The sequence below is a fragment of the Amphiprion ocellaris genome, chromosome 9 (assembly GCF_022539595.1).
Source record: "Amphiprion ocellaris isolate individual 3 ecotype Okinawa chromosome 9, ASM2253959v1, whole genome shotgun sequence".
Classification (NCBI taxonomy): Eukaryota; Metazoa; Chordata; class Actinopteri; family Pomacentridae; genus Amphiprion; species Amphiprion ocellaris.
In genome coordinates this window covers 22,389,327-22,411,438 of record NC_072774.1, presented here as the reverse complement: position 1 = coordinate 22,411,438, position 22,112 = coordinate 22,389,327, and the positions used below count along the sequence as shown (strand labels likewise).

At 40.8% G+C, this 22,112-nt stretch overlaps 2 protein-coding genes across 3 annotated transcripts in view; one reads left to right on the top strand and one right to left on the bottom strand.

The window, feature by feature from the left end:
* Positions 1 to 52: 52 nt before the first annotated feature.
* Positions 53 to 11,116, bottom strand: g6fl (g6f-like). The gene is made up of 11 exons (XM_023271641.3): positions 10,982 to 11,116; positions 9,805 to 10,137; positions 9,089 to 9,355; positions 8,927 to 8,962; positions 8,301 to 8,633; positions 4,658 to 4,912; positions 1,816 to 1,938; positions 1,540 to 1,613; positions 1,243 to 1,269; positions 756 to 802; positions 53 to 458 (listed from the first exon to the last, which is right to left on the bottom strand). The coding sequence occupies exons 1-11, from the start codon at positions 11,103 to 11,105 to the stop codon at positions 437 to 439; spliced, it is 1,641 nt and encodes a 546-aa protein (XP_023127409.2). The 5' UTR covers positions 11,106 to 11,116; the 3' UTR covers positions 53 to 436.
* A 2,496-nt stretch (positions 11,117 to 13,612) lies between these two features.
* The window catches only part of si:ch73-22o12.1 (nectin-2), an 85,812-nt gene continuing 77,312 nt past the window's right edge, over positions 13,613 to 22,112 (top strand). The window contains exon 1 of one of the 2 annotated variants that reach the window (XM_055013618.1): positions 13,613 to 14,090. In XM_055013618.1, coding sequence (XP_054869593.1) covers positions 14,003 to 14,090 — 88 coding nt within the window. In that variant the 5' untranslated portion in view covers positions 13,613 to 14,002. The remainder of the gene's footprint in view (positions 14,091 to 22,112) is intronic. The other variant, XM_055013619.1, reaches the window with a different exon arrangement.

The window sequence follows — 22,112 nt, the reverse complement described above, 5'->3', positions numbered from 1 at the left end:
AACGCGAAAGCGCTCGGGAATTTGGCTGAAAATAAACTGAAGGCAACCCACATAACAAGCAAAAATGTTTATTTAGAAATACCTATACTTAGAAATGGATATCTATATAAGTAAAATACAAGAGGTACAACGCCAAGTGTTAAAATAAACCCATGAAAAGACAGTTAAGTTGCTCACATATGGGACAATTTTAGAGGCTTCAGAGAAAATATTTCTCCTTCATGACTTGAAAAGACCAACAGCTTAGAATACAACAGAACAAAACAAAAACAACAACAATAAAACATTTAAACAACTGAACAGCATTTCCCTAAAGCACTGAAGTTTAGTCTTAACTCTGAGCTTCAGTTGTTACTTCTGTCTATAAAGGCCTTCTGCTGCAGCTGGGAACTGAGCGGATGTGACAGCTGGATGAGGATGAGATGTGGGTAGGTGATCAGCTCTGACACTGCTCATATCTGAAAACATAGACCAAAGACAAACTCACACAAAAATCTCCCATCCCCCAGTGTCTTTTATTCTTCCTTTAACGTAAACACAGACAGCCCACGCAACAACAATACACAGCTGAAGACGCGCTGCCTGTCAACGCATGTCGTGATATTATACCACAGTGTCAGACTGATGTTCAGGCTGGCTTGATTGCTCAGTGTGAGAGGAATTTGAGGGGAAGATCACTGACGGTGCAAACACACATACACACACCCAGCACAGCATACAGCAGCATGCATAGGTGATGCAAGCTTCTTGCTTACCGCTCCAGTTCCTTATAGACATCATCTTCTCCTCTTGGCTTCAAATCCTGGCATTAAAAAAGGAAAAAAAAAGGGGAAGGGATGGAGAGGGAGAGAAAGAGTGGGACCATGAAGAGAAGGATAAAGAGAGGCACTGAGGCCAGATTTATGTTCTTCTAGTGTGTAATGAAATTGATTTGTTAATACCACTAATGTAAGGGTGACAGCTGATAGGCAATGGGTTTATCTGAGAGAGAGCTGATAGATTGGATAAGGGAAATGCAAGTGTGAAGGAAAAATATCTGCTGACAGCTTAGAGAACGTGCAATAGAGAGAATGAGAATCTGTACATTCTGGTAAAGGTGTGTGTGTGTGTGTGTGTGTGTATGTGTGTGTGTGTGTGTGTGTGTGTGTGTGCACGCGCGCGCGCGCGCGCGCGTGTGTGTGTGTGTGTGCGCGCGCGCGCGTGTGTGTGTGTGTGTGTGTAGGAGATCACACAACAACTCACCATGTAGACCGAACCCTGGGGAGGAGCCTGTTGGGAAGGGAGGAGAGCCGAGAAAACAGGTTTTAATGAACAAGTGACAGAGGGAGGTACAATTAAAATCAGAAGAAAAACAGAAACAGAGGAGGAAAGCAAAAAAAAGACAAGGTTGTGAAGTGGAGGGTGAAAGGAACAATAACAGTAGAGAAAGAGTTTTAAATACCAATGGGATGAAATGGGTGAGGAGGGAAGATGAGGGTAAAATGAGTAGAGAAATTTATCAGAAGATATTTATCTATTGAAAATATCTCAAGTTATCACCTGTCTGACATTCTCAGGATTCTCATAAATGTTCTCTTCTTCACCCACGTGGACAGATAGAGACTGCTCAATACCTGAGAACAGAAAGATAGTTACCAGTGCAGTCTTACACATGCACTCAACTGCTAAGGGATAGAGGAGGCAGGGGCAGATTTTTCACAACTCCAGAGGATATCATGGCCCATATCACACAGTGGCAATCCATGGGGGCTGAAGGTGGAAAGGATGTGGAAAGCTGTCAGAAAAGAAAAAAAAAAAACACACAGGAAGACTCACCCTGATCAGAAATGTGTTTCTGTCTCCATAGCAACACACCGACAGCAGCTGCAAACAGGGGCACCAGAAGCAATAAAGCAGACAGAGAAGGGAGCATGGAGTCGGGAGTGACCGTGGGACTACCTACAACGAGTAAAAGTGACACAGAAAAAAGCATGAATGTTTAAAAAAAAAAAAAAAAAAAACAGTGTTAATGTTAAATTTGTCGAGCTCTGAGCATTTGTAGTTGAACTATATAAAGGTTGTCCAGAAAGTTATTGCTGTTTGTTCTCTAGTTTGTTATTTTGCTCAAGTCAGCGAGAGGCAACCTTTTCATTACATCTAAACTTCAAGCTTTACTTCATGACATACTGTAGTTACGATTTCCTCAACATGTTGCATGCATTTGCGTCATACTGCTGTCGGTCACAGACAAGGGTTCAGTGAAAGAAAACAGTAAACTCAGGGTCTGTCAGACAGAGTGAAGAGTCTGCACAACAGCTTGGTATTCATTGGTCAATGTGGACGATAAAGGCTGTCAGCATCTCATTTTCTAAATATGCATGCCGTGTAGTTGAAGCCCAGAAATGCTTTTCTTTGTGCATCTGATTTTAGCGGCAAATTGCCTGAAGGAAAACCTGAAAATATTGTAGATATCAGTGTTTACAGTCAACGCTATACTGAAAAACAGGTGGATAGAAGGTGTGTGCATCAATGCTAGAAACATGAGATAAGCACACCATCAGTTCATTGTTGCACTAGTCAAATGTTGTAGGAAGAGCACAGTCATGTGATCAAACTTGCCAGGTTTATTTGTATAATGTGTATGACATCAGTCTTGCACAACAAAGCTTCGGGGCAACATGGGAAGCTCGAGGGAGGTGCATGTGTCTACAGATCGCTGTAGCTGAGTGTAGCAGAACAAGTGGTCTGTTCATGTCTGCTCAGTGTCCACAGAGCAATCAGATCTGTCAGACATCTGACACAAAGATTACCTGACAAAGAGAAAGCTACAACAGAATTATCAAAACAGACTTAATATATTTTTATTATAATTCATGAAGAATTCATACAGTGTCTTTCTGCTTCAGATAACATTATCCAACTGTCTGTTCTGACATCTCATTTACATTCTACCAATTTAATTTGAAAAAGGATTGACCCTCCTGCTTCACCTTAGCCCTGATGTCACCGTTTTAGCCATCTTCAAAATAATCAATCATTATGTGCTGCTTGAGATGTAATTGATTGGTGAGTATGTGTGGAGGTTACTAATGGAATATTGTTGTGAGAGCTAACCCCAAGGCTGACCTGCACTGTCCTCCACGCCAGCTTTAATGCAAAAATTATAGTAACTGAGTTCAGTGGAGGGAGCTATAAAGGCCCCTGGCTTCACACTGCTATATTCGCTCTGTCTGTCTTTTCCCTCTCTCCACATTTTTTCATCTTCCACTACCTCACCTATTTCTTTCCACTATTTGCACTTCCTCCCCACCTCGTCAGTTTCATACAGAATGGGGTGGAGATGGGTGGGTGGGCAGTTGGTGGGGTTTTCATATAATTGCAGCTGTACTGTAGGTAGCTGATAGGAGGGAAACCAAAGATTTGCCTGAATGCTTTGCAAATGATGTGCAAACTGAGGCTGGCAAATGATTGTTGAAAATCCCTGACATTTGAAATATTTTGTGTGCTGCTGAACACAAAATAGCTTCTGTTTTGCATTCTTTGAACTGTGCCACAAGTGAAAGAAATTCTATAATGCAGTTTTAATTGAACTTAAGCAAAACATATGATAATTTCATGGTGAACTAAATGTAATGTCATGCAAAAAATCCACTATTTCTGGATGTCTTCCAGAAAATAATTATTTCTTTACCTATAAACTGGCACTACTTATTGTCATATTATTCATTATTAAGCATCATTTTTGTGCTTTCTTGCACTATTGCAGTGTTTATGCAGACACTTTTCAATCGTATAAATGTAGGTCATCCAGCACACATTATTTAAACCTCTCTGTTCAAATCAAACTCCCCATTTAACATGCGCGCACACACACACACACACACACACACGCGCGCACACACACACACACACACACACCTACACACACACACACACACACACACACACACACACACACACACACACACACACACACATTAATCTTCTAGTCTTCATCAGCCTCTCTCTCCTTCCCCCCTACACATTATCCTTATAGCCAAACCATCAACATGCATCATGATGAGCTCTGGGTCCTGCCAAAATGATGTATTCAGGTATGGGGATTGAACTCATCTCTGCTAAGGGAGCCATTCAACTGTCACATCCTCCTGTGGTCCCCCACAGCCACCAATACAATGATCTAGAATAATTTAGTTTTTGTAGAGAGAGATGTCTTAAAGTCCTGCTTTCTTAAATTCACACATCACCTGGGCGAGTTCAATCAGAAAATGAAAGCCTTTATGTTTGTACAAGAAGAACCTGATGGTGATAGGGTGGGTTTTTATGAAATTTTTGGTTCATAAATGGTATGAGTTATTCTGCTGGATACTTTTGCAACTTCCTGCTACAAATAAGTCTTGACCTATGACCTCTTTAGCTACATTAAGAATGCACAGCATATGGTATCTGTCAGCATCTTTACCCTCTGCAGACCACAGGCTTTCTACCAAATGAATTGACCTGAGGTTGGCTTGAATACACCCCTGAACGCTTCATGGGGCAGGTTATGCACACTCATGATTCATTATCTTCAATCTGACAGGAATTCTGTGAGTGCTGCTGCGGTGGTAACTTAATACTGCTGAAACAGAAAACAGAAATCAGGCCAATCTTTATGAGAGCAAATGATCTCTCCCACCTGTAGGGGGCAGTATGACAGCTTCAGTTGCCCTGACGATCTGGCCATTTTTTAGTTGTAGGGTGCAGGTGTAGTTCCCGGCTATGTCGGCAGTGATGGGTAAGGGCAGAGTTGTGGTGATGCTGCCAGGGCCGCTGCTTGACATGCGCAGTCGACGACTCTTATTGTGGTGTTTCCATTCCACACTTTTAACCTGGGACCGCTCTGAGTAGAGGCACACCAACTCCTGCTTCAAGGCATCACGCTTGGTTTTAACTGCGTATGTAATATAGAGAAACGAGAGGAGAAAAGAAAGGCCAGTGGTGGGACAAAAGAAGGAAATTGTCATAGATGAATGAAAAAAGTGAAGACAAGTTGGAAGGAAAGATGAGTTAGTGAAAAAGACAGGCAGGGGGAAGAGAAAGAAAAGAGAGGATGAGAAAGTGAGTTAAAGGGTAGAGCGTGAATATAGAAAAGGGCAAGGACAGACAGAGAGTAATGAGGTACAGGGAAAATTATATGAAAAACAAAGAACAATTCAGAGAAGGGTCGAAATAATATATATTCATTAAAGTGATTTGCTGCTAATGCATCAGTTGACTATGACTAATGTTAGTGTCTCGTCAGACTGAAATAAGAATCCATCTGGGTGTAATCAAGCTCCACAGACCCCCACCCCCCACCCCCACGCATCACATAAAAACACATTTCAGTCTTGATTAGTGTGATCAGTGTGGGCCACCTACATCCTTGGTGGCAGGGCAGCAGGTATAATCATACATAATGACACTCATAATGAGGTGGGGTAAAAATATATGTACCATGATTGCTGCATGGTTGTCTTTGTGTGTGCGTAAGGGATGCAGATGTGTGAAGCAGGGTGACAGTGACAGATAGGTTGGTCACGTCTGGGCAGCTGTGATGGATGCTAGGGGGATTGTGATTAGTAAAGCCTTCCAAGGCCACAATGACTGGCATTGTATGTGCATGAGTCCGTATTGGTGCGTGTAAATGTGTTCTCCTGCAAAGGGTGAAAACACCCCAAGGCTCACTCATGGAAATCAACAGGTACTCTGCTCAATTTTTTCTCGTTAAATTTATAAATTGAGCAAATCTTCCTTCTTGTGAGCTGTGGAGTTGATGTATTTGTTTAATAATGTGACATTTTGCCAATGGCTGTAGGTAAGTTTCTTTTCATTTTTCTACACAGTCAGTGTAAATTATGTGCAAGAACATTGCATTGACGCCAGTAAGAATTCAATGTCTCACTCAAGGACAATTCAGTAAGGCCAATAATTGTAAGTACACCTTGAGAGGCATGGGCCCTTTGGTTACAGGGATGTGTCTATTCCCTGTTCTGCTCGTTGGCCAGTCCAGCTACATACACAAGCACATCAGCTGAAAGCAAATGCTTTGTCAGGACTGCAGGAACAGACAAGCACCATTCTGTTGAGTTTATGCCCCCACTCAATGTTTCAAATAGGCATGTTTTGAATGGCAAAAGCACTTGTAAATATATGTGCTTAATGAAAAGTGACACGCTATAACTGTTTGTTGAACAACAACAACAACAGGGTGCAATGAAAAGAATATAATCATAGTGGAGCTTCATGAAGAGTTGGGTCATTGTTAGACTGGTCTAAATGTTGCTCTTAGATCAGTCGAATTGGTTTAAAATATAATATATGTATTTTTTTTAACCCAAACCCTACAATTTGAATGTTGCCAGCTAAATATTCTTGCAGTAGTCTAGGTAATATATGACTAATTTTCAGTGATATGTTCACTTTTTCATAAAAGCATGAAACTTTACACTTTCACGTGTTTTGTACCCTGAATATTTTCAGAAATTGAAAAATCAGAAAAATGTCTTATGGACATGCCAGCTGTTTCACTTTTTGACATAACCAAATTATGTATTTTGCATCACATCTCCTGAGCACAACATGATAATTCAGAAAAGGCGATGTCAACCCGTATGTTTTGATGGGCAAGGATTTCAGTGATACCACATACATCATAAATTGTTCAGGTGAATAGTTAATGGTGAATTGAAATACCTTATGAGAAGAAAATCACAGTATCTGAGAACCGAGGCTGGATTTCACAGTGTCATGTCTACTGCATGCATGTTGTTTAGAGTTTTAAAAGCTTAATCCTTTCCTGTTAGTTAACCTAAACAGTGACTACAAAGAGTAAAACAATGTTAATAGTGACCGTCATAGTTTAAAATGAATTTGTTAAACTAAAATATTGATTTAAAGAAATATATTTCAGACACACTTTGTTTTGATGTTGTTGAACCTATTCTTCACCGTCTCATTCACTGTTTTATGGATACCAAATCAGAGTTGTGCACTTTTTTTGCATTTGAAATACTGCCAGCAGCCTTTCTTGTAGGCACAACTTGAAAGATTAGGGATAGACTGGCCTGTGTGTGAAAGAGTTGACCACAATCACATGGGTCCAAGCAATGAGTTTGGTAGCTGATATTTCTACAAGGTTTCTAGCCAGAAAGTGAAGGAGTTCTGATTTGCCTTCATCCACTTTCTGAAAACCTATAGATTGGTCAAAATTGTCTCTTTGTTGTTGTCCAAATGTTGACTACTAATAAATGCAAGCTTTCATTTACAGACCCAATGTTCTATTATCTATACTGCAGTAATGATATTCGATTGCCCCTTCCATGCATAAAGAGGCAGATATAAAGATGCTACTTCCTGTAGTGGATCCTGCAAGAAAAAAGATTTTGAAAGAGTCTACTCTACGCACTGTGGACACTGATGTTGTCATCCTAGGCACTGAGTACGTATCAGAGCTTGACATTTGAGAAGCTGTGAATGGCATTTGGGACTGGCAAGAATTTCAGTTACAAACATGTCTGTGAAATTGCCAGTCTGCAGGTCCTGACATATCCAAGGCCCTTCCTGTGTTCCACACCTTTGTGTCAATAATGTAACAATACTAACAATAACGCTACACAACAGGAGTGCAATGGTCATGATATTGTGAAATGTCACTGAGGTTTCTTAGATACTGTGATTTCCCCTTCAGAATGTCTCTGTCTCTGTCTTTATGATGTTATACATAGTGCCAGTGTAATCCTTGGTCATCAAACCATTAGGGTGGACATCACCTTTTCTGAGTTATCATGCAAATTACATCATTTGGTCATGGCAGAAAGTAAAATGACTGCTATGGCTGCCACAAGGTATTTTTATGATGGCTCCATTTCTGACACTATTCAAGGCCTCTAACTGTACAAAAATTTTCAAATTAGTGACAATTATTGCAAAAAATATTAAGTAGAGGGAGAAACATAACAAAAGTAGATGTCTCCAGTCATTACATGAGAGGTCACTGAAAGATTTGATGAGTATGAAAATGATGTTAGTGAGTGAGTATGGCCTTTGCGGGAACGCAGTTCAGCTAAACATCTACCAAATATTTGGTTGGTTTTTCCTTTAATTTGCCATTTAGTTCTTTACCTCTTTCACCACAGGTGCTCTGTATAACAACTTCCTCTAAGTCATATGGGTCAAATACAAAAATGTATGCTAAGACTCACACCCCTGTCTCATAAATCCATCCCCACATCCTTGTTTTATTCCTCCTACTCCTTCGCCACCCTCTGTTGTCTCTGCCACCTGACCTTGATCGCTACCTTTCATCACACTGAGCTGGGTACTCTGGCTGAAGGCATTGTCATTGAGGAACACTTGACAGGTATAGAGGCCACCATCTTTCAAAACAGGGGTGAGTAGAAAGGAGAAGCTCCCAGCATCTGGGTTGTAGGGCGGACCAGCCAACTGGAGTCTCTTGCTTTGTTCTGTCAGTAAGGTGGAAGCCCTCCAGCGGTCATACTGGTACACCAGCCTCGTATTACTGTGCCTCGTGTCTGGGGGACGCCAGTACACCAAGACATAGTCCCCCTGGACATTAGGGCAGGTCAAGGGGAAGGATGTCTGAGCCTGAGCAGCAGTAGAGATCGTGGACTCTGCAGGAAAGGATGGTGGCAGACAGATATGCAGACATTTCAGTACAAGAAGAGATATTGGCAGAGAATTTAGAATACAACAAGGGTGAATGAAGAGTGAGGTTAAGAAACAGAGTAGACAGAAAAGCAAGAGAGTAGAAAAATGGAGATAGAGGAAAAACTCCGACAACAATGGGGATTACGTTCTTATATGCTGAGAGTCACTTCTTCAGTTGCTCTTCCATTCTGCTCTGCCTGATTAGCAAGCTGCTGACACAGGAATTTCAGACTGCTTCTGTTGCACAGTTACTTACCATGTCTTATATCAGTGAATGAGGCCACTTTGTCAGCTGTGGAGAGGGTGGGGGTTGGTGGGGTGGAGTGGGAGAAGTAATTAATAATACATAAATGTAGCTACTATTACGTTCAATACATCTATTTTCTGCCTCTCTTTCTCTTTCTCCTGTCACTCTCACCATCAATGGTGACGGTCACATTGAAAGCAAAGAGAGTGCTGCTGCTGTTGCTCCAGGGGTGAACCCTACAGACGTAGTCGCCACTGTCGTTGGTCTGGACCTGGGGCAGTTTAGCCACCGTGCCTGTGTTTCGAGTTTTCTCGCTCTTGAGGGAAAAGCCTCCAGGTGCTGACCAGGTGACTTTGGCGATGGCGCTGTCAGGGTTAACGCTGGCAATCAGTCGCAGGGTGCTGTGCTGAGGAACAGGAACAGTGGGACTGACGCTGACTGTAGATGAAGGAGAATATAGAAGAAGAAAAATGCAAGTATCAGTGTAAATATACTCAATGACACAAAATATTCCCAGTGACACAAGAGAAGCCCAGCATTAAAATGAAGTAAAAGTGCACAAGTATCTTCAGACAAAGTACATTTTAGAAAGCAACAGTAAAACTATTTATCATGGAAAACAAAAGCAGCACTTTATTGCTGCATGAGGTGGAACTAAATTAAACTGGATGAAAACTTGCTAGATTAATAGCGTAGGTTTAACAGTCCCATATTTGTCTCTGAAATATTGTGAAGAACTAGTAGAAATATTGGAGTAAAAACAAGAACCTTAACATTGTACTTAAGTACACTGCTTGATGACATGCACTTAGTTATTTTCCACTGGTAAATTTATTAATCAGGCTCATAATTTGTTATATTGGTTATTAGTAACAGTTTGTACATACCTGTAAGGATAGCTAATAGGACAGTCCTCTCCTTCAGTTTCCTCTCCTTTTGTTTTATCAAGCACAAATAGAAACCACTGTCCTCCAAATCAGGTTCAAAGTACAGAGAAAAAATCCCACTGTCTTGAAAGTTAGGGTCAATCAGTCGCATGGATGCTTTTGAGGCACCACCAGAGAACTGGTCATTTTCAGTGGCTGAGAGAGCAAGTTTCCATTCTTTCTCATTAAGTAACTTTACCATCCAGTTAATAGCTATGTCACCTCTGACACTTGTATCAGTGCAATCCAAAGTGACAGGCATGCCCCTTTGAGCCACCACAACATCATCCCAGCCTGAAGGAAGAAGGACAAAAATGTATTGTCACTGAAGAAACACTCTTCAGGTAAATCTATAAATATGCAAGCAAGTCTCAAGTTTTGCCACAGTGCTGCTGCCTGTTTTTTTTAATTCGGTACAAAAAGGACAGGTTCAACTGTGCCCAAATGTACACTGGAGGAGTTGATTGGTGGCTAATTGTTCCACAAAATACATAGTCCTATGTCTGGGTAAAAATAAAGATATTATGAGTCTTCTTCATTTGGAAATAGTGTAACCTAATGGTTATCTGCAAAGGTTTGTCTTTTTTACTGCCAAATTTGCTTCTTTTGTTTGCCAGATAGCATCTCCTTGCAAAGCTGCTGGCGAATAATAAAAAGGATTTTTGTGCTAAAATGACTCAGTCTTGAAGGTAGCCACATGATTCATGCATGCAGCCTACTAAAGAATCATATTTCCTACCTATGAATCTAAAATGCTGTTTACAAAGTACTTTGTGTTTTATTGTAGTCTTAGTCTTAGGATTACTCTTTTAATGTGGGCATGTAAGTGTGACTGTCTAGATCAGAATAAAATGAATGAATTGTACAAACAAAAAAGGAGAAGAGCAAAATTTTAAAGGAACACACAAAACTTTGTAACTTGATATAACACAGCTACATTTGTTAAAAAATAACCCCCTGGGATAAAGGGAAACATTTTTTTTTATGCATAAATCATCATTTACATTCACAGTGTTGATTCATTAATGTCTGCACTATGAAAGCAACTTTTGCTGGAAATATAGATTTCTTTCCTAACAAGAGCAGTTCAAGCGCTGTAAAACTATATTTCTAAAAATCACAAAAAAGTGTTTCATACCTGTGATGCCGTGAGAGGAATCCACCGCAAAAGAAGAGACAAGAATAAAGGTGAGAAAACCAGACTCCATCACACATTTGAAGAAAAGGAACAACAAACACTGTCCCAGATGTCTCTCCAACATTATGGCCTAAGTGTGCTTCACAGCATCAAATATTGTTCAGTTTCCTGCAATGTTACTGATGTCCCTGACTGACATGTTTGCAAGTTGTATGTCTTTAAGTCCAACAGGATGTGGGGTGACAAACACAGGCTTAATCATCAGGAAAAGGCTGTTATTATTTCAGTCATGTATGAGGCTGATAAACTACATGTATTGGCATTACCATAATGTTGAACATTTCAGAGGCAGAACTTCTGACCCTAACATTCGGTTTGACAAAGAAAATAAGCATGTGCATATCACATTGTGTGTGTGAAACTGAGAAAATGATAAGAATAACAGCAAGCGAGGGATCGAGGGGATGAAACAGCAAGAAATAAAGAGTTTGGGCTGATGTGGGTGCACAGCAACCCCTAGGCTGCATGTCTTTACATCCCATAAATGCCTTTAATTAAGCTAAAGGTATTATCAGCTCCTCTGAGCACTATTACAGATTTTTCCATAATTACCATTGGGTGAATGGGGGCGGTGAAGAAAGATAGAGGCAGAAAGAGAAGGAGAGAAAGTAGATATGTATTGTGGGTGTCTAATGACAGGGAAAGAGAAAGAAGGGAGAGCAGCAAGAGGGAGAAATGTGGAAGGAGAGGTACCCAGACAGAATGAGAAAACCCAAGGCGAGCAGAACAGTGAGAGACTGTTGGAGGGGAACAGAGACAGTGTGACTTCAAAGAAGCCTGTGGCTGCTGACATCGAGCATGGCACTGATCTTTTAGCCCCTCCTCTATGGGTAAATAATCACCATAAGCCTTGGCTCTGTGTAATGAATCCACTGCCAGTGAGCTAATATCTGTTAACTATGCGATTCATTATCACTGCCACAGACCCCCAGAGAGCACGAGGATGAAGAACGGGATGAAAAAGCAGCCAGCAGTGAAGGACGAGTGAACAAAAGAAATTGAAAAACACAGGAAGAGGGAAAGGAAAAGGAAGGAAGGAAGGAAGCAGGGAGAAGAGGGAAATGAAGTGTCAGTGATGGGAAGCTGTAAGGGGTGTGTGTGATGATAAGGAAAACAGTGTATAGGTACTATATAAGTAAAGTGGGTGGTATCTAGACAGTGAAAGGTGTGAAGGGCAATTTGGTATGGGTATGAAAAGTGGATGATGGGGAGGAAAGGCACGAAATCCTCGATTTCATGTCCACTTTGTCTAAAGGTTCCTATTCTATCATGAATTCACACAATTTAGTAGCAACTGTGGAAGAATGGGTGATCCCTGCACAGATTCTGTGAATATGCTGCTTCTCTAACCTTCAACTATAGCGCCAAAAGATAGCAGCAAATGAATCTATGGCAATGCAAAGTACAGTCTCTGAATTTACAGTAGGCAAAGAGTGGAATGAAAATGATACTCTCCTTTCTCTTTAGAGGCAAAGAAGTCCAAAAGAAAAAAAAAAATCAAATGTTAATTTGTTTTTCTGGTGCGCAGAACATTGTTTGACCTCTGACATTATCAGTGTCTTTAGAATTTGCACCTCAGAAGTACAGCATTGACAATCGAGGGGAACCGACAAATAGAACAGAATGAAGGGAAACAGGCAGCACGGTTTAAACTGTGGGACTTATGAAGATGTAATTACATTGGCTGTAAAACACTTGGGCGTAGGGATTAGACGTAAACCAGATAATGCCTTTTCTATGCACCCTGCTTTAGAAGAAAATAGGGCAAAATGAATTGGAAGTTCATTCTTTAGAGGGGGAAAAAAATGATCAACAGTCTGCCACAGCCTGCACACAGATGCAGTTTCCTTTACATCTGATTTTACTGACTGCCCACTGGATTAGTACTTTTGCTATTCATTAATGAATGTTTATTGCTTGTTGCATCTGCTGTTTGAGTTATGAGCTCATCTCATGCGTATGTGTAGAAACAAACAGCAGAGGGCGCAGGAATCATGTGTCCACATCCCGTGGCACTACATCAAAACTGTATGAACCGTGCAGAAGCCAGTTTGAATGACTTTTTTTGCTGCTAATATGTAAATTTCTATTTGATGCATTGACTAAAAATCGATCAAGATGACTTTGAAACAATATATATCATGCGATGCGTCCGGAGCTGATGCTTGCCACCAGGTGGATGGTAAAAACAAAACAAAAAAAAAAATCATACTGCTTTTGGATGATGTGAGTTTTCCACGAATGCTTGCGTGAAGTGAATGCATTGTGTTGCCGTGAAAGAAGAGGGATCCCTGTGTTGCCTTTCCCCATTAGATCGGGGTTTATTTTCATCATTCAGTTGGAGTCATGCTGCACAGATTGCAGAGCTGCTTCCGGCTGTAGGAGCAGGTTTCAAACCTGCCGCACAGCTCAGATGCTATCCAGGTGCAAAGTTGCGTTTTCCAAGCAGAAGTTCCTCTGAGCCGTTTCAACAAGTTGTTCCCTGAGCTCCCCCCCCAGCCCGGCTAGTGCTGGTCCTAATTGGTTTTTGGGGAAGCAGGACTGTGACGCCTCCCTCCCAGCCTGATGACATCACCAGTCAGTCACAGCCGGACCGCCGCGCGCTCAGACTGAAGGCTCTAGTTGTTGGAGCGGAGCGGAGCGGAGCATCAGCACGTCCTGACAGCAGCTGACGGAAATATTCACCTGTGCGCTGCCCGGACCAACTCACAAGGATTTCTGTCATTTTTAGCTCACTCCACCTTCAAGGCGCAGCGAGGGACACTTCCAGCAACAACCTCTGTCGGATCCCTGGTCTGTCTAGGAGCCAAACAAGTTTTTTTTTTCTTTTTTTGTGCCGTGAATGAGTGAGATATTACAACGAAACTGACCCACATCTGAAGGTTTTTTTTCCCCCTTCCAATTTCACATTGATTTCGGACAGACTGCGGTGCCTGCTCCCACAGAGGACCGTAATCAACCATGGCGAGACGTGACGCCCGAAATTGGTCTGACTGCACAAAAATGATCGGACCGCTCTGCTTGATTGCGTCGATATTTATGATACACGGTAAGAAACGGTCACTTGTGAAAACTTAACGGTGTCCAGCCCAGTGCGAGCAGCCTGTCATGTAATCACCGAGCTTTAATAATTCAACAGAGGACTAATTTAAACCTGACTAGTACCTGTCGGGGCAGTGACAGGAGAGGGAAAATCCGGCAGGTGATTTCCTAGCGCTCTATGTTGGCCTGCGTTTCAGCTCAAATCCTCCAGATTAATGAGTTTCGATTGCAGACGTCAGATAAGGTAGTTAAAGTAATGTTTTTCCTGACTACTTCCGAGTTTTCAGGCTTGATCTAGCTGCATAATCTTTGACCTGAGTTTCGGTCGGTGACTCAACGCCATGTTCAGTTTCCCTACCAAGGTGTGGCTCTGTGGAGCAAGGTGTTTTGCAGTGTCTTCTCACATTCGTGGCCTCCTCTCTTGTAGTCATTGCTACAGTCTGTCCTTCATACTGTTTTCCCTAAAGCCATCCATCTCCTTCTCGGCGCCCCACTTCTTTTTTCTTCTTACCTCTATCAGCACATCAGCATCGATTAGTCACAGTTCAGTTGAGAAAAAAATGGGTTCTTTAACCCTCCTGTTACGTTGCTGGTTAAATCAACCCATTTTAAAGTTTAAAAAAAAAAAAAAAAGTTAAATTGTCTTGTGGGTATCAGACTTCTTCTGCTTGGCTTGATAAGTGTGGCATATAAAATTGAAATGGTTAAATTCACATAGTCACACTGAGCAGAAGAGGTGTCTCATGTTTATTTATCAACATCACTTTATAAAAAGAAAAAAAATCTAAATGTAAAATAAAATTTAAAAAATCTGTCATGTAAAACTATTGTATTTTATATGTCGGTCTTTCCAATGTATATTAAAAAAAGTTTTAACTTGCATTTTTTTTGAATAACAAGTGAGTTATCCCCATTGAACCATGATCTGTGAGGAATAAAGAACACCGTTACACTAAATATTGATTGAAATGGTTGGTAGTGGAGTTAACAATGGAATAGATTTTTTGGTTGCTGACATCATTGCTGCTCCTGAGAAACAAGCCTAACAGGAGGGTTAATGTACAGAGGGAGTAACAGGAAGCAACTTTATCATTTGTGCTTATGACAAATCGTTCAAACATGTTGGCTTTTCCATTTGCAACCTAAGTTCTGTTTTTCAGTCAGTGAGCCACTTCTTTGTAGGCTTCCACTTTTAATTCACTGAAATGAATGTGTAAAAGTATTATTGGAAATGACGTCACAGACCACGCCTACTCTCTGCCAACCTGTTTACACCTGTTAAATTATTCACGTGTTTTCCAGTCCACTTGCTCAGGTAGCATACTGGTACTGCAGCCACAGGCCCAAAAATGAGAGGAAATGTCCCAGGCATGCAGTTAACCTATTAACATATGAATGTGTGTGGCATGAAACCAGTTCAACATTTTCTCTTCTTCTTTTGCTAGGCCAGCTATTTGTTTTGTGCTGTAATTGGGGCAAGAATGTAGGACTAGATCTAACGCCCTGGCACAGCTACAGTGTAAATGTTCAGTCCGGAACAGTAATGTAGGGGATTATGGTGGTGTTTTAATCACAACTCATAAGCACTGTCACTGTTTTGACTTATTCATGCAGTGGGCCTTTTTTTGTGTCCAATTTCATTGTACAGATCATGACGTTCTCTTAGGGGAGGGAGTAAAAGTAAGGGAAAACAAAACAAAAGTGTTTACATATTTATAAGCAAGTACGAACGCAAGGCTTGGCCAGTACAAGCAAAGCACTGTTTTTAGTTTTTGTTTATTTAAGTTATTTATTTAGAGTGAGCTTCTGACCTCCATTAGTGAAGCTATGCAGCTTATGCTGCAACTGCAGTGGGACTGAAACTTTGCACTTGTCTACTTTGCATTTTTACTTTGCCTTTTCCTCTCAAGGTTTGACAGCAACCACTTACCTCCATCTTCCCTCCTGAGTCTGAGAGCACAAGAAGTGTAATGATTCTGTGCAGTTTTCACTGTAATCTGGCCTACCTGCAATGTAAAAAATCAATACTGAATCTAATGGGTTTTTAATTAAGGTTTATGCATTTTCTATGATGGAATTACTGACACACATGCGTCTTTGTCACGAGTAAAACTATGCATTTGGACTCTTTCATGGATTTGTCATAGGTCTTCTGGAAACATGACAAAAGCTGCTGGTCAAAAATATACATACGGTAATGTAAATATTTATTTAAATGGCACTTTTCACCTTAGCTAAGCACATTTGGACACATTTCTGGAACGCTTCCCATTGTATCTGTGATCACTCCTCTTGACAGAATTGGTGCAGTTTAACTAAATTTGTTGGCTTTCTGACACTGACTTGTTTCTTCAACACATTTCACAGGATTTTGATGGGGTTAAAGTTGGGATTTTAGGGAGGCCAGTCTAAAACCTTAATTTTAGCCAGATTTAGCCTTTTTTATTAACCTCTTTGATGGATGTTTGTTTTCATTGTCTTGTTGGAACACTGAACTGCATCCAAGATCCGACCTTCTGACTGATGATTTTAGGCTTTTCTGTAGAATGTGGAGGTAATTCTGCTTCTTCATGGCTCCATTTACTTTGTGTAAAGCACCAGTTACACTGACAGCAAAGCAGTCCCAGAGTATAATACTACCACCACTATGCTTGATGGTAGGTATGTTGCATTGGGGTGAAAGGCCTCACCTTCTCTCTCCCAAAAATATTTCTGGTACTTGTGGCCAAATAACTTGATTTTTGTTTTATCAGATCACAGATGAATTCATTTTTTAATTTATTTTCTTTGTCCATGTGATCAGCTTCCTTCTTGCATGGTAGAATCTACACCCATGGCGATATACAATACATTTGACTGTCGACAACCACAACTATTTTCCAGCAGTTTCTAATTCATTGCCGAGCTGCGTTTTGGTTATATTTGGTTGACTCTTGACCATCCTGACCATTTATCTCTCAGCAGCAGGTGATAGCTCGCATGGCAGTGACACAATTGTGCTGTGAACTGTGTGCTTACAAACAATTGTGTGCACAGATAATTTTGGGGTCTATAGTTTCCTGACTTGTTCAAGTCAATGAAATGCTTCTTCAAATCCATGCTGAGTTTTTTTAGACTTTCCCCGTTATGTTTGTGACTGAGTCTGATAAGTGGATCAAATGGGCCTTATTTAAATTGGCTCAGAGAAGAGACACTCATAAGAAGTTAAGAGGCAATGCCACTAAGAAAATTTGATTAGCGTGTCTTTCTACAGCTCCAAAACTGATAACTGAAGTTGCTGTCTGTATAATTTGACCTCATCTATCCAGAAGATCTATAATAAATTCACAAAAAACAAAGTGCATGATTGTTTTTTGCAGTCATTCATTCATTCATAGAAAATTAGGAGTTTTAGGAATAATTCAAGACTGCCATGAAATACATGGTCTTTACAAGTGTATGTAAACTTTTGTTTACAACTATATTTATCTCCAGTGTCGTGAAAAATATTTGCATATATCTTCTATTTTTGCATATTTGTCTCACTTAACCCTTTGATGTGCAGGGTGGGTCAGGAGATATCCATTTTCCATTGGATTTGGGTCACTTTTGTCCAATGTTGCGCATCAAAGGGTTAAATGTTTCAGATCATCAAGCTGCAAAGTAGGCTACGGGGTCTCAAAAAGCAGCACAATGCCACGTTCCAAATAGATTGAAGAATAGATCATTGACATTTATCAGTCTGGAAAGGGTTATGAAGCCATTGCTGAGGCTCTGGGGAAGCTTCCTTACTAAAATTTCTCCAAGAGCGCGTCGATATATAATCCATGATGTCACAAAAAAATCAAGACGAACAAAAGGTCTGCAGGTCTCACTAGTCTCAGTTAAGGTCGGTCTAGATGATTCCACAATAAGGAACACACAGGGTGGAAATCAAATTCCATAGTTTCAAGGTGCAAATTACTGCTGACCAAAAAGAACATAAAGGCTCATGTGGCATTTGCTAAAAAATATCTGGGTGAGCCCCAAGACTTTTGCAATAACATCCTATGGACTGATGAGTCAAAGGTGGAACTTCTCGTTACATCTGGCTTGAGGCTAATACTGCAGTCCATTAGAAGAACATCACCAGCAGCGAAACATGGTGGTTGTAGTGTGCTCTTCTGGAGCTTCTTTGCTTCCACAGGACCTGGATGACTTGTCATATTTGATGAAGCCATGAGTTCTGCTCACTATCAGAAAATCCTCTTGGAGAATACCCACCATCAGTTCATGACCTAAAGCTCAAGTGCTAATGGATTATGCAGCATAACAGTGACCCAAAGCACACACACAGGTTCACCTCTGAAAGGCTCAAAAAGAACAAAATCAAGGTTTCGGAGTGTCCGAGTCAAAGTCCAGACTTGAATCTAAATGAGATGCTGTGGCAAGACCTTAAAAGGGCAGTTAATGCTCGAAAAGCATTTAGTGTGACAGAATTAAAACTATTCTGCAGAGAAGAGTGAACCAGAATCCCTCCTGATCACAAGCTATCGCAAACGTTTAACTGCAGTTGTTGCTTCCAAGGGTGAACCAGCCGGTTATTACCTTTCGAGGCGCGATGAATTTTCCCAGGGTTAATATAGGGTTTCAATAAATCTTTAATGAACTGCAGTTGTTTTTTGTGGGTTATCGCTGTATAATATTCAATACATATTCATTTGATGATCTGGAACATTTAAGTGTGACAAATAAACAAAAATAGAAGATTTCTGTAAAAAATACTTTTTCATGGCACTGCGAGTGTGTGTATATACAAAAAAAATCTATTTATTTTATTTTTTATCACCCGAGGTTGTGAGGGACAACAGATGTGGGTCAAAAAGGCTTGGCCCATTACCATGGAGATGTTTTTATTGTAAGTGGGCTTACATGAGGCGGAGTTTTAGTTTGGGGGGGGGGGGGATAAGGCTATAGCGGCATTGTCTTTATGGCTGAGTAAGCTGCATGTGTGCAGGGTGTTGTTGGCTGTTTTCAAAGTAGGGCTGAAGGAAGAGGCTTCCTTCTCTGTTCACAAATAATCCAATCTTTTTATTTGCATGTCTGGGAGTATCGGGCAAAGCTACATTATTTGCAGAGCAACTTTTGATGACTTTCCTCAGTTTTGAGGAAACAGGTGGCTTTTCAGCAGCCTGCTGCTTTGCGCGGGGTTATGGCACAGTTTTTGGATTGGCTGGGAAAACTCAACAGGCAGTAACTGATTAGACAGGCTACACCCCACCTCCCCTCTCTCCCACCCGCCACTTGAAGCCTCCCGCCCTCCCCAGCCTTTGTCCCTCCCCCACCTCTGCTGTTGAGTACATACAGGGGCCTTGTTCTTGTTCTTTTTTTCTGCTGTCTTTCATTGTCTCCTGTCCAGTGCTTTTGTTTAAGTGACCCCTCCTCCCCGTCTCTCTTTGGATGCAAGGCAGTGCTGTTTATGACAGGAACAACATGCAGACAGACAGGAAAATAAACCACACGCGACCGTGGTCTGTCACCATGGCTGTAGGATTTCTCAGCCAGAGCTGTACGAGCCTCATTTGAATAGTTTTTTTTTTAAATCCTGCAGTGATATCAGCTAATACAACTTGTGATAATACTGTGAAATTTCAATCATTTTCAAAAGTCATTGCAGCATTAGCTGCCCTCACCCTGCCCTCCCACACACATACTTGGTGTAGATACTCAATGACTCTAATGTAGTGATGTTTCTTTTGGCAGTCCTTTGAATGCAATAGCTCAAACTATTAGCTCGAACTCTTTTCCTCCACATGGTATGAACAAGTATATTCCTGCCAAGCCTGGAACCATTCATCATCACAAGAGAGAAAGAGCTCTACTCTGTCTATGAAGAGGAATGTATCATGAGAGGATTTTAGTTTTTTCTATCTACAATAAAGAAAGAAAAAGTAAGTCCTTGGTATCTCAATAATGTTATTGGAGCAAAGAGTTTCGGTCATGAATTGTTTTTGTTTTTTCTGTGTTAATGGGTGTCATGGTTTGGCCCTGTTATTATGTAAATGAGCTGTCCTCGCCCCTTTGCACCAGCGTTGTAAATGTCAGAAGGATTTTGAAAAGGTCTTGTGTGTCTTTCTCTATGTGTGTAAGAAGGTCTTGTTTTGGATGTATTATGTGCTATGTACATGTACTATGGGGCCTCTGTTTAAATTATGTGATATTAATAATAATAATAACAATAACAATATATAAATATTCATATATTCTAATAAGTTCCTCCTCCCCTGTATAGTCACTATTAACAGTCTGGTGATTTAGACACAAATGTGCGCTTAAAATTATCACTTAATACAATCATGCAAGTGTATGTGGCCCCATTCATTTTGAGTAACAAAACTGTAAAATGATTTAAGTGAATATCTGCTATTTCGCCAAACGTAGATAGCTTTCTGTTTTAACTAGTTATTTAACCAGGTAAGCTATTAGGAAAAAAATGATGTCAGCTTGGTGACAATATTAGTATATTAGTGGCTATCTAGAAATGATATACCTCTCATCTAACTAGTGACAAATGGGAAACTTTTTAACAGATGTATTGAAAACATTTTGTGTTTACACAGAACCATTATTGAATAAATTAATACTGATCCTCAATATCCTACACTTATTTAAATGTTTTCTTCAATTAGTTTTAGTCTAATTACTTGCTCTGCAGACTTCCTCATTACTAACGACCACAAACACAACCAAATCCATCAGGTTTATTGTTGACTTGGCAAATGTTATTAGACTGGATGGATGGATCTGAAAAGAGAGTGAGAGGTCAATGAGCACAAGTCACTGCATCTTGTTACATTTTAAACCGTGTGCTGGCCCTCATTTAATGACACACAGACACCCACGCACATGCATAGACAGCTGGTGATGAATAAGTGCAGTATCATGAAACTACACGAAAAGTCAGATGACGTTCCAATAATAAGGCGGGGGCGTCGTATTGCAGAATGACAGTGCATGCGTTATTCTTTCGTTAAGGAAATGAAGTATATCACCCTCATCAGCAACCCTGTTATCTTCTGCAGACGTGGGATCTGAGAACATCCTTTTTTTTCCTCACTCCCTGCTCATTTAATTGGTCCTCCTAAATGATGTTTTCCTGCAACTTGTTATAATGTTAGTGGCTTTCCTGTAGCAAGAGTTGAGTTTGTGACAGAATCGCTTCCATTTTGGTAATCCTTCCCTACCAGTAGCATACATGCACACGCTGGGTGAATGGCCGCCCGTGTTGGGGTCACTGAAAGCCTCATACTGGAATGTTTGTGTTTGGCTCCTGGGGTTTCCAGACTGCTGGAGTCAGTCCCATCTGATCCAGAGTAAAATGAGCAGAAATCCTCCTGTTAGAATTAATGCCAAATGTTATTAATATGAGATGAGCAACTGAGGGGTTTCCAAAAACACAACTGTGCTGGAGTGTCAGTGGCATTCTTGGCAGAGGTTGGGTTAAACTGTTATCTACATCAAATCTGTGGGCCTTAGCTCACACGCTGATAAGAGTTCACCGCAAGAGGCTGTTCTATTATGTTTTGTCACCACCACATGTTTCTAGATAATGGAGAGTTTGAAGACCACCATTTGCTTTTAGAGTAGAATGCCAGACTCTTGTATACAATACCATAAAGAATGTCACACACATACACTTCCACAACATTAGTCAAGAGATCTTCTGCCTAAATTTGCATTTTCCTAAAAAGCTTCCGATGGCATTTAGGGAGATACAGGTCAGACCTATTCCAGGTCAGTCAATGTGGAGAATGAGCCATAATTCTAATTGAAGATCCATTGAAAGGCAGCCAAATTCTGAAATAAAATCCCCTTAATTGAGTGCACTTGAGAGATGGGTGTCTCTGTGACCCTGCTGTATTAAAATCACAGAAGAGGAGCCGCAAAGACAGAGTAGTACGTGGGGGGTTGAGGATGACGACATTTCAAATTCCTCGTTGCAGCTTCTTGGCAAAGGGGCTAGAGGAGGATTTCAAAAAATTGTGCGAGGGAGTGAACTAGCGAGGCCAAG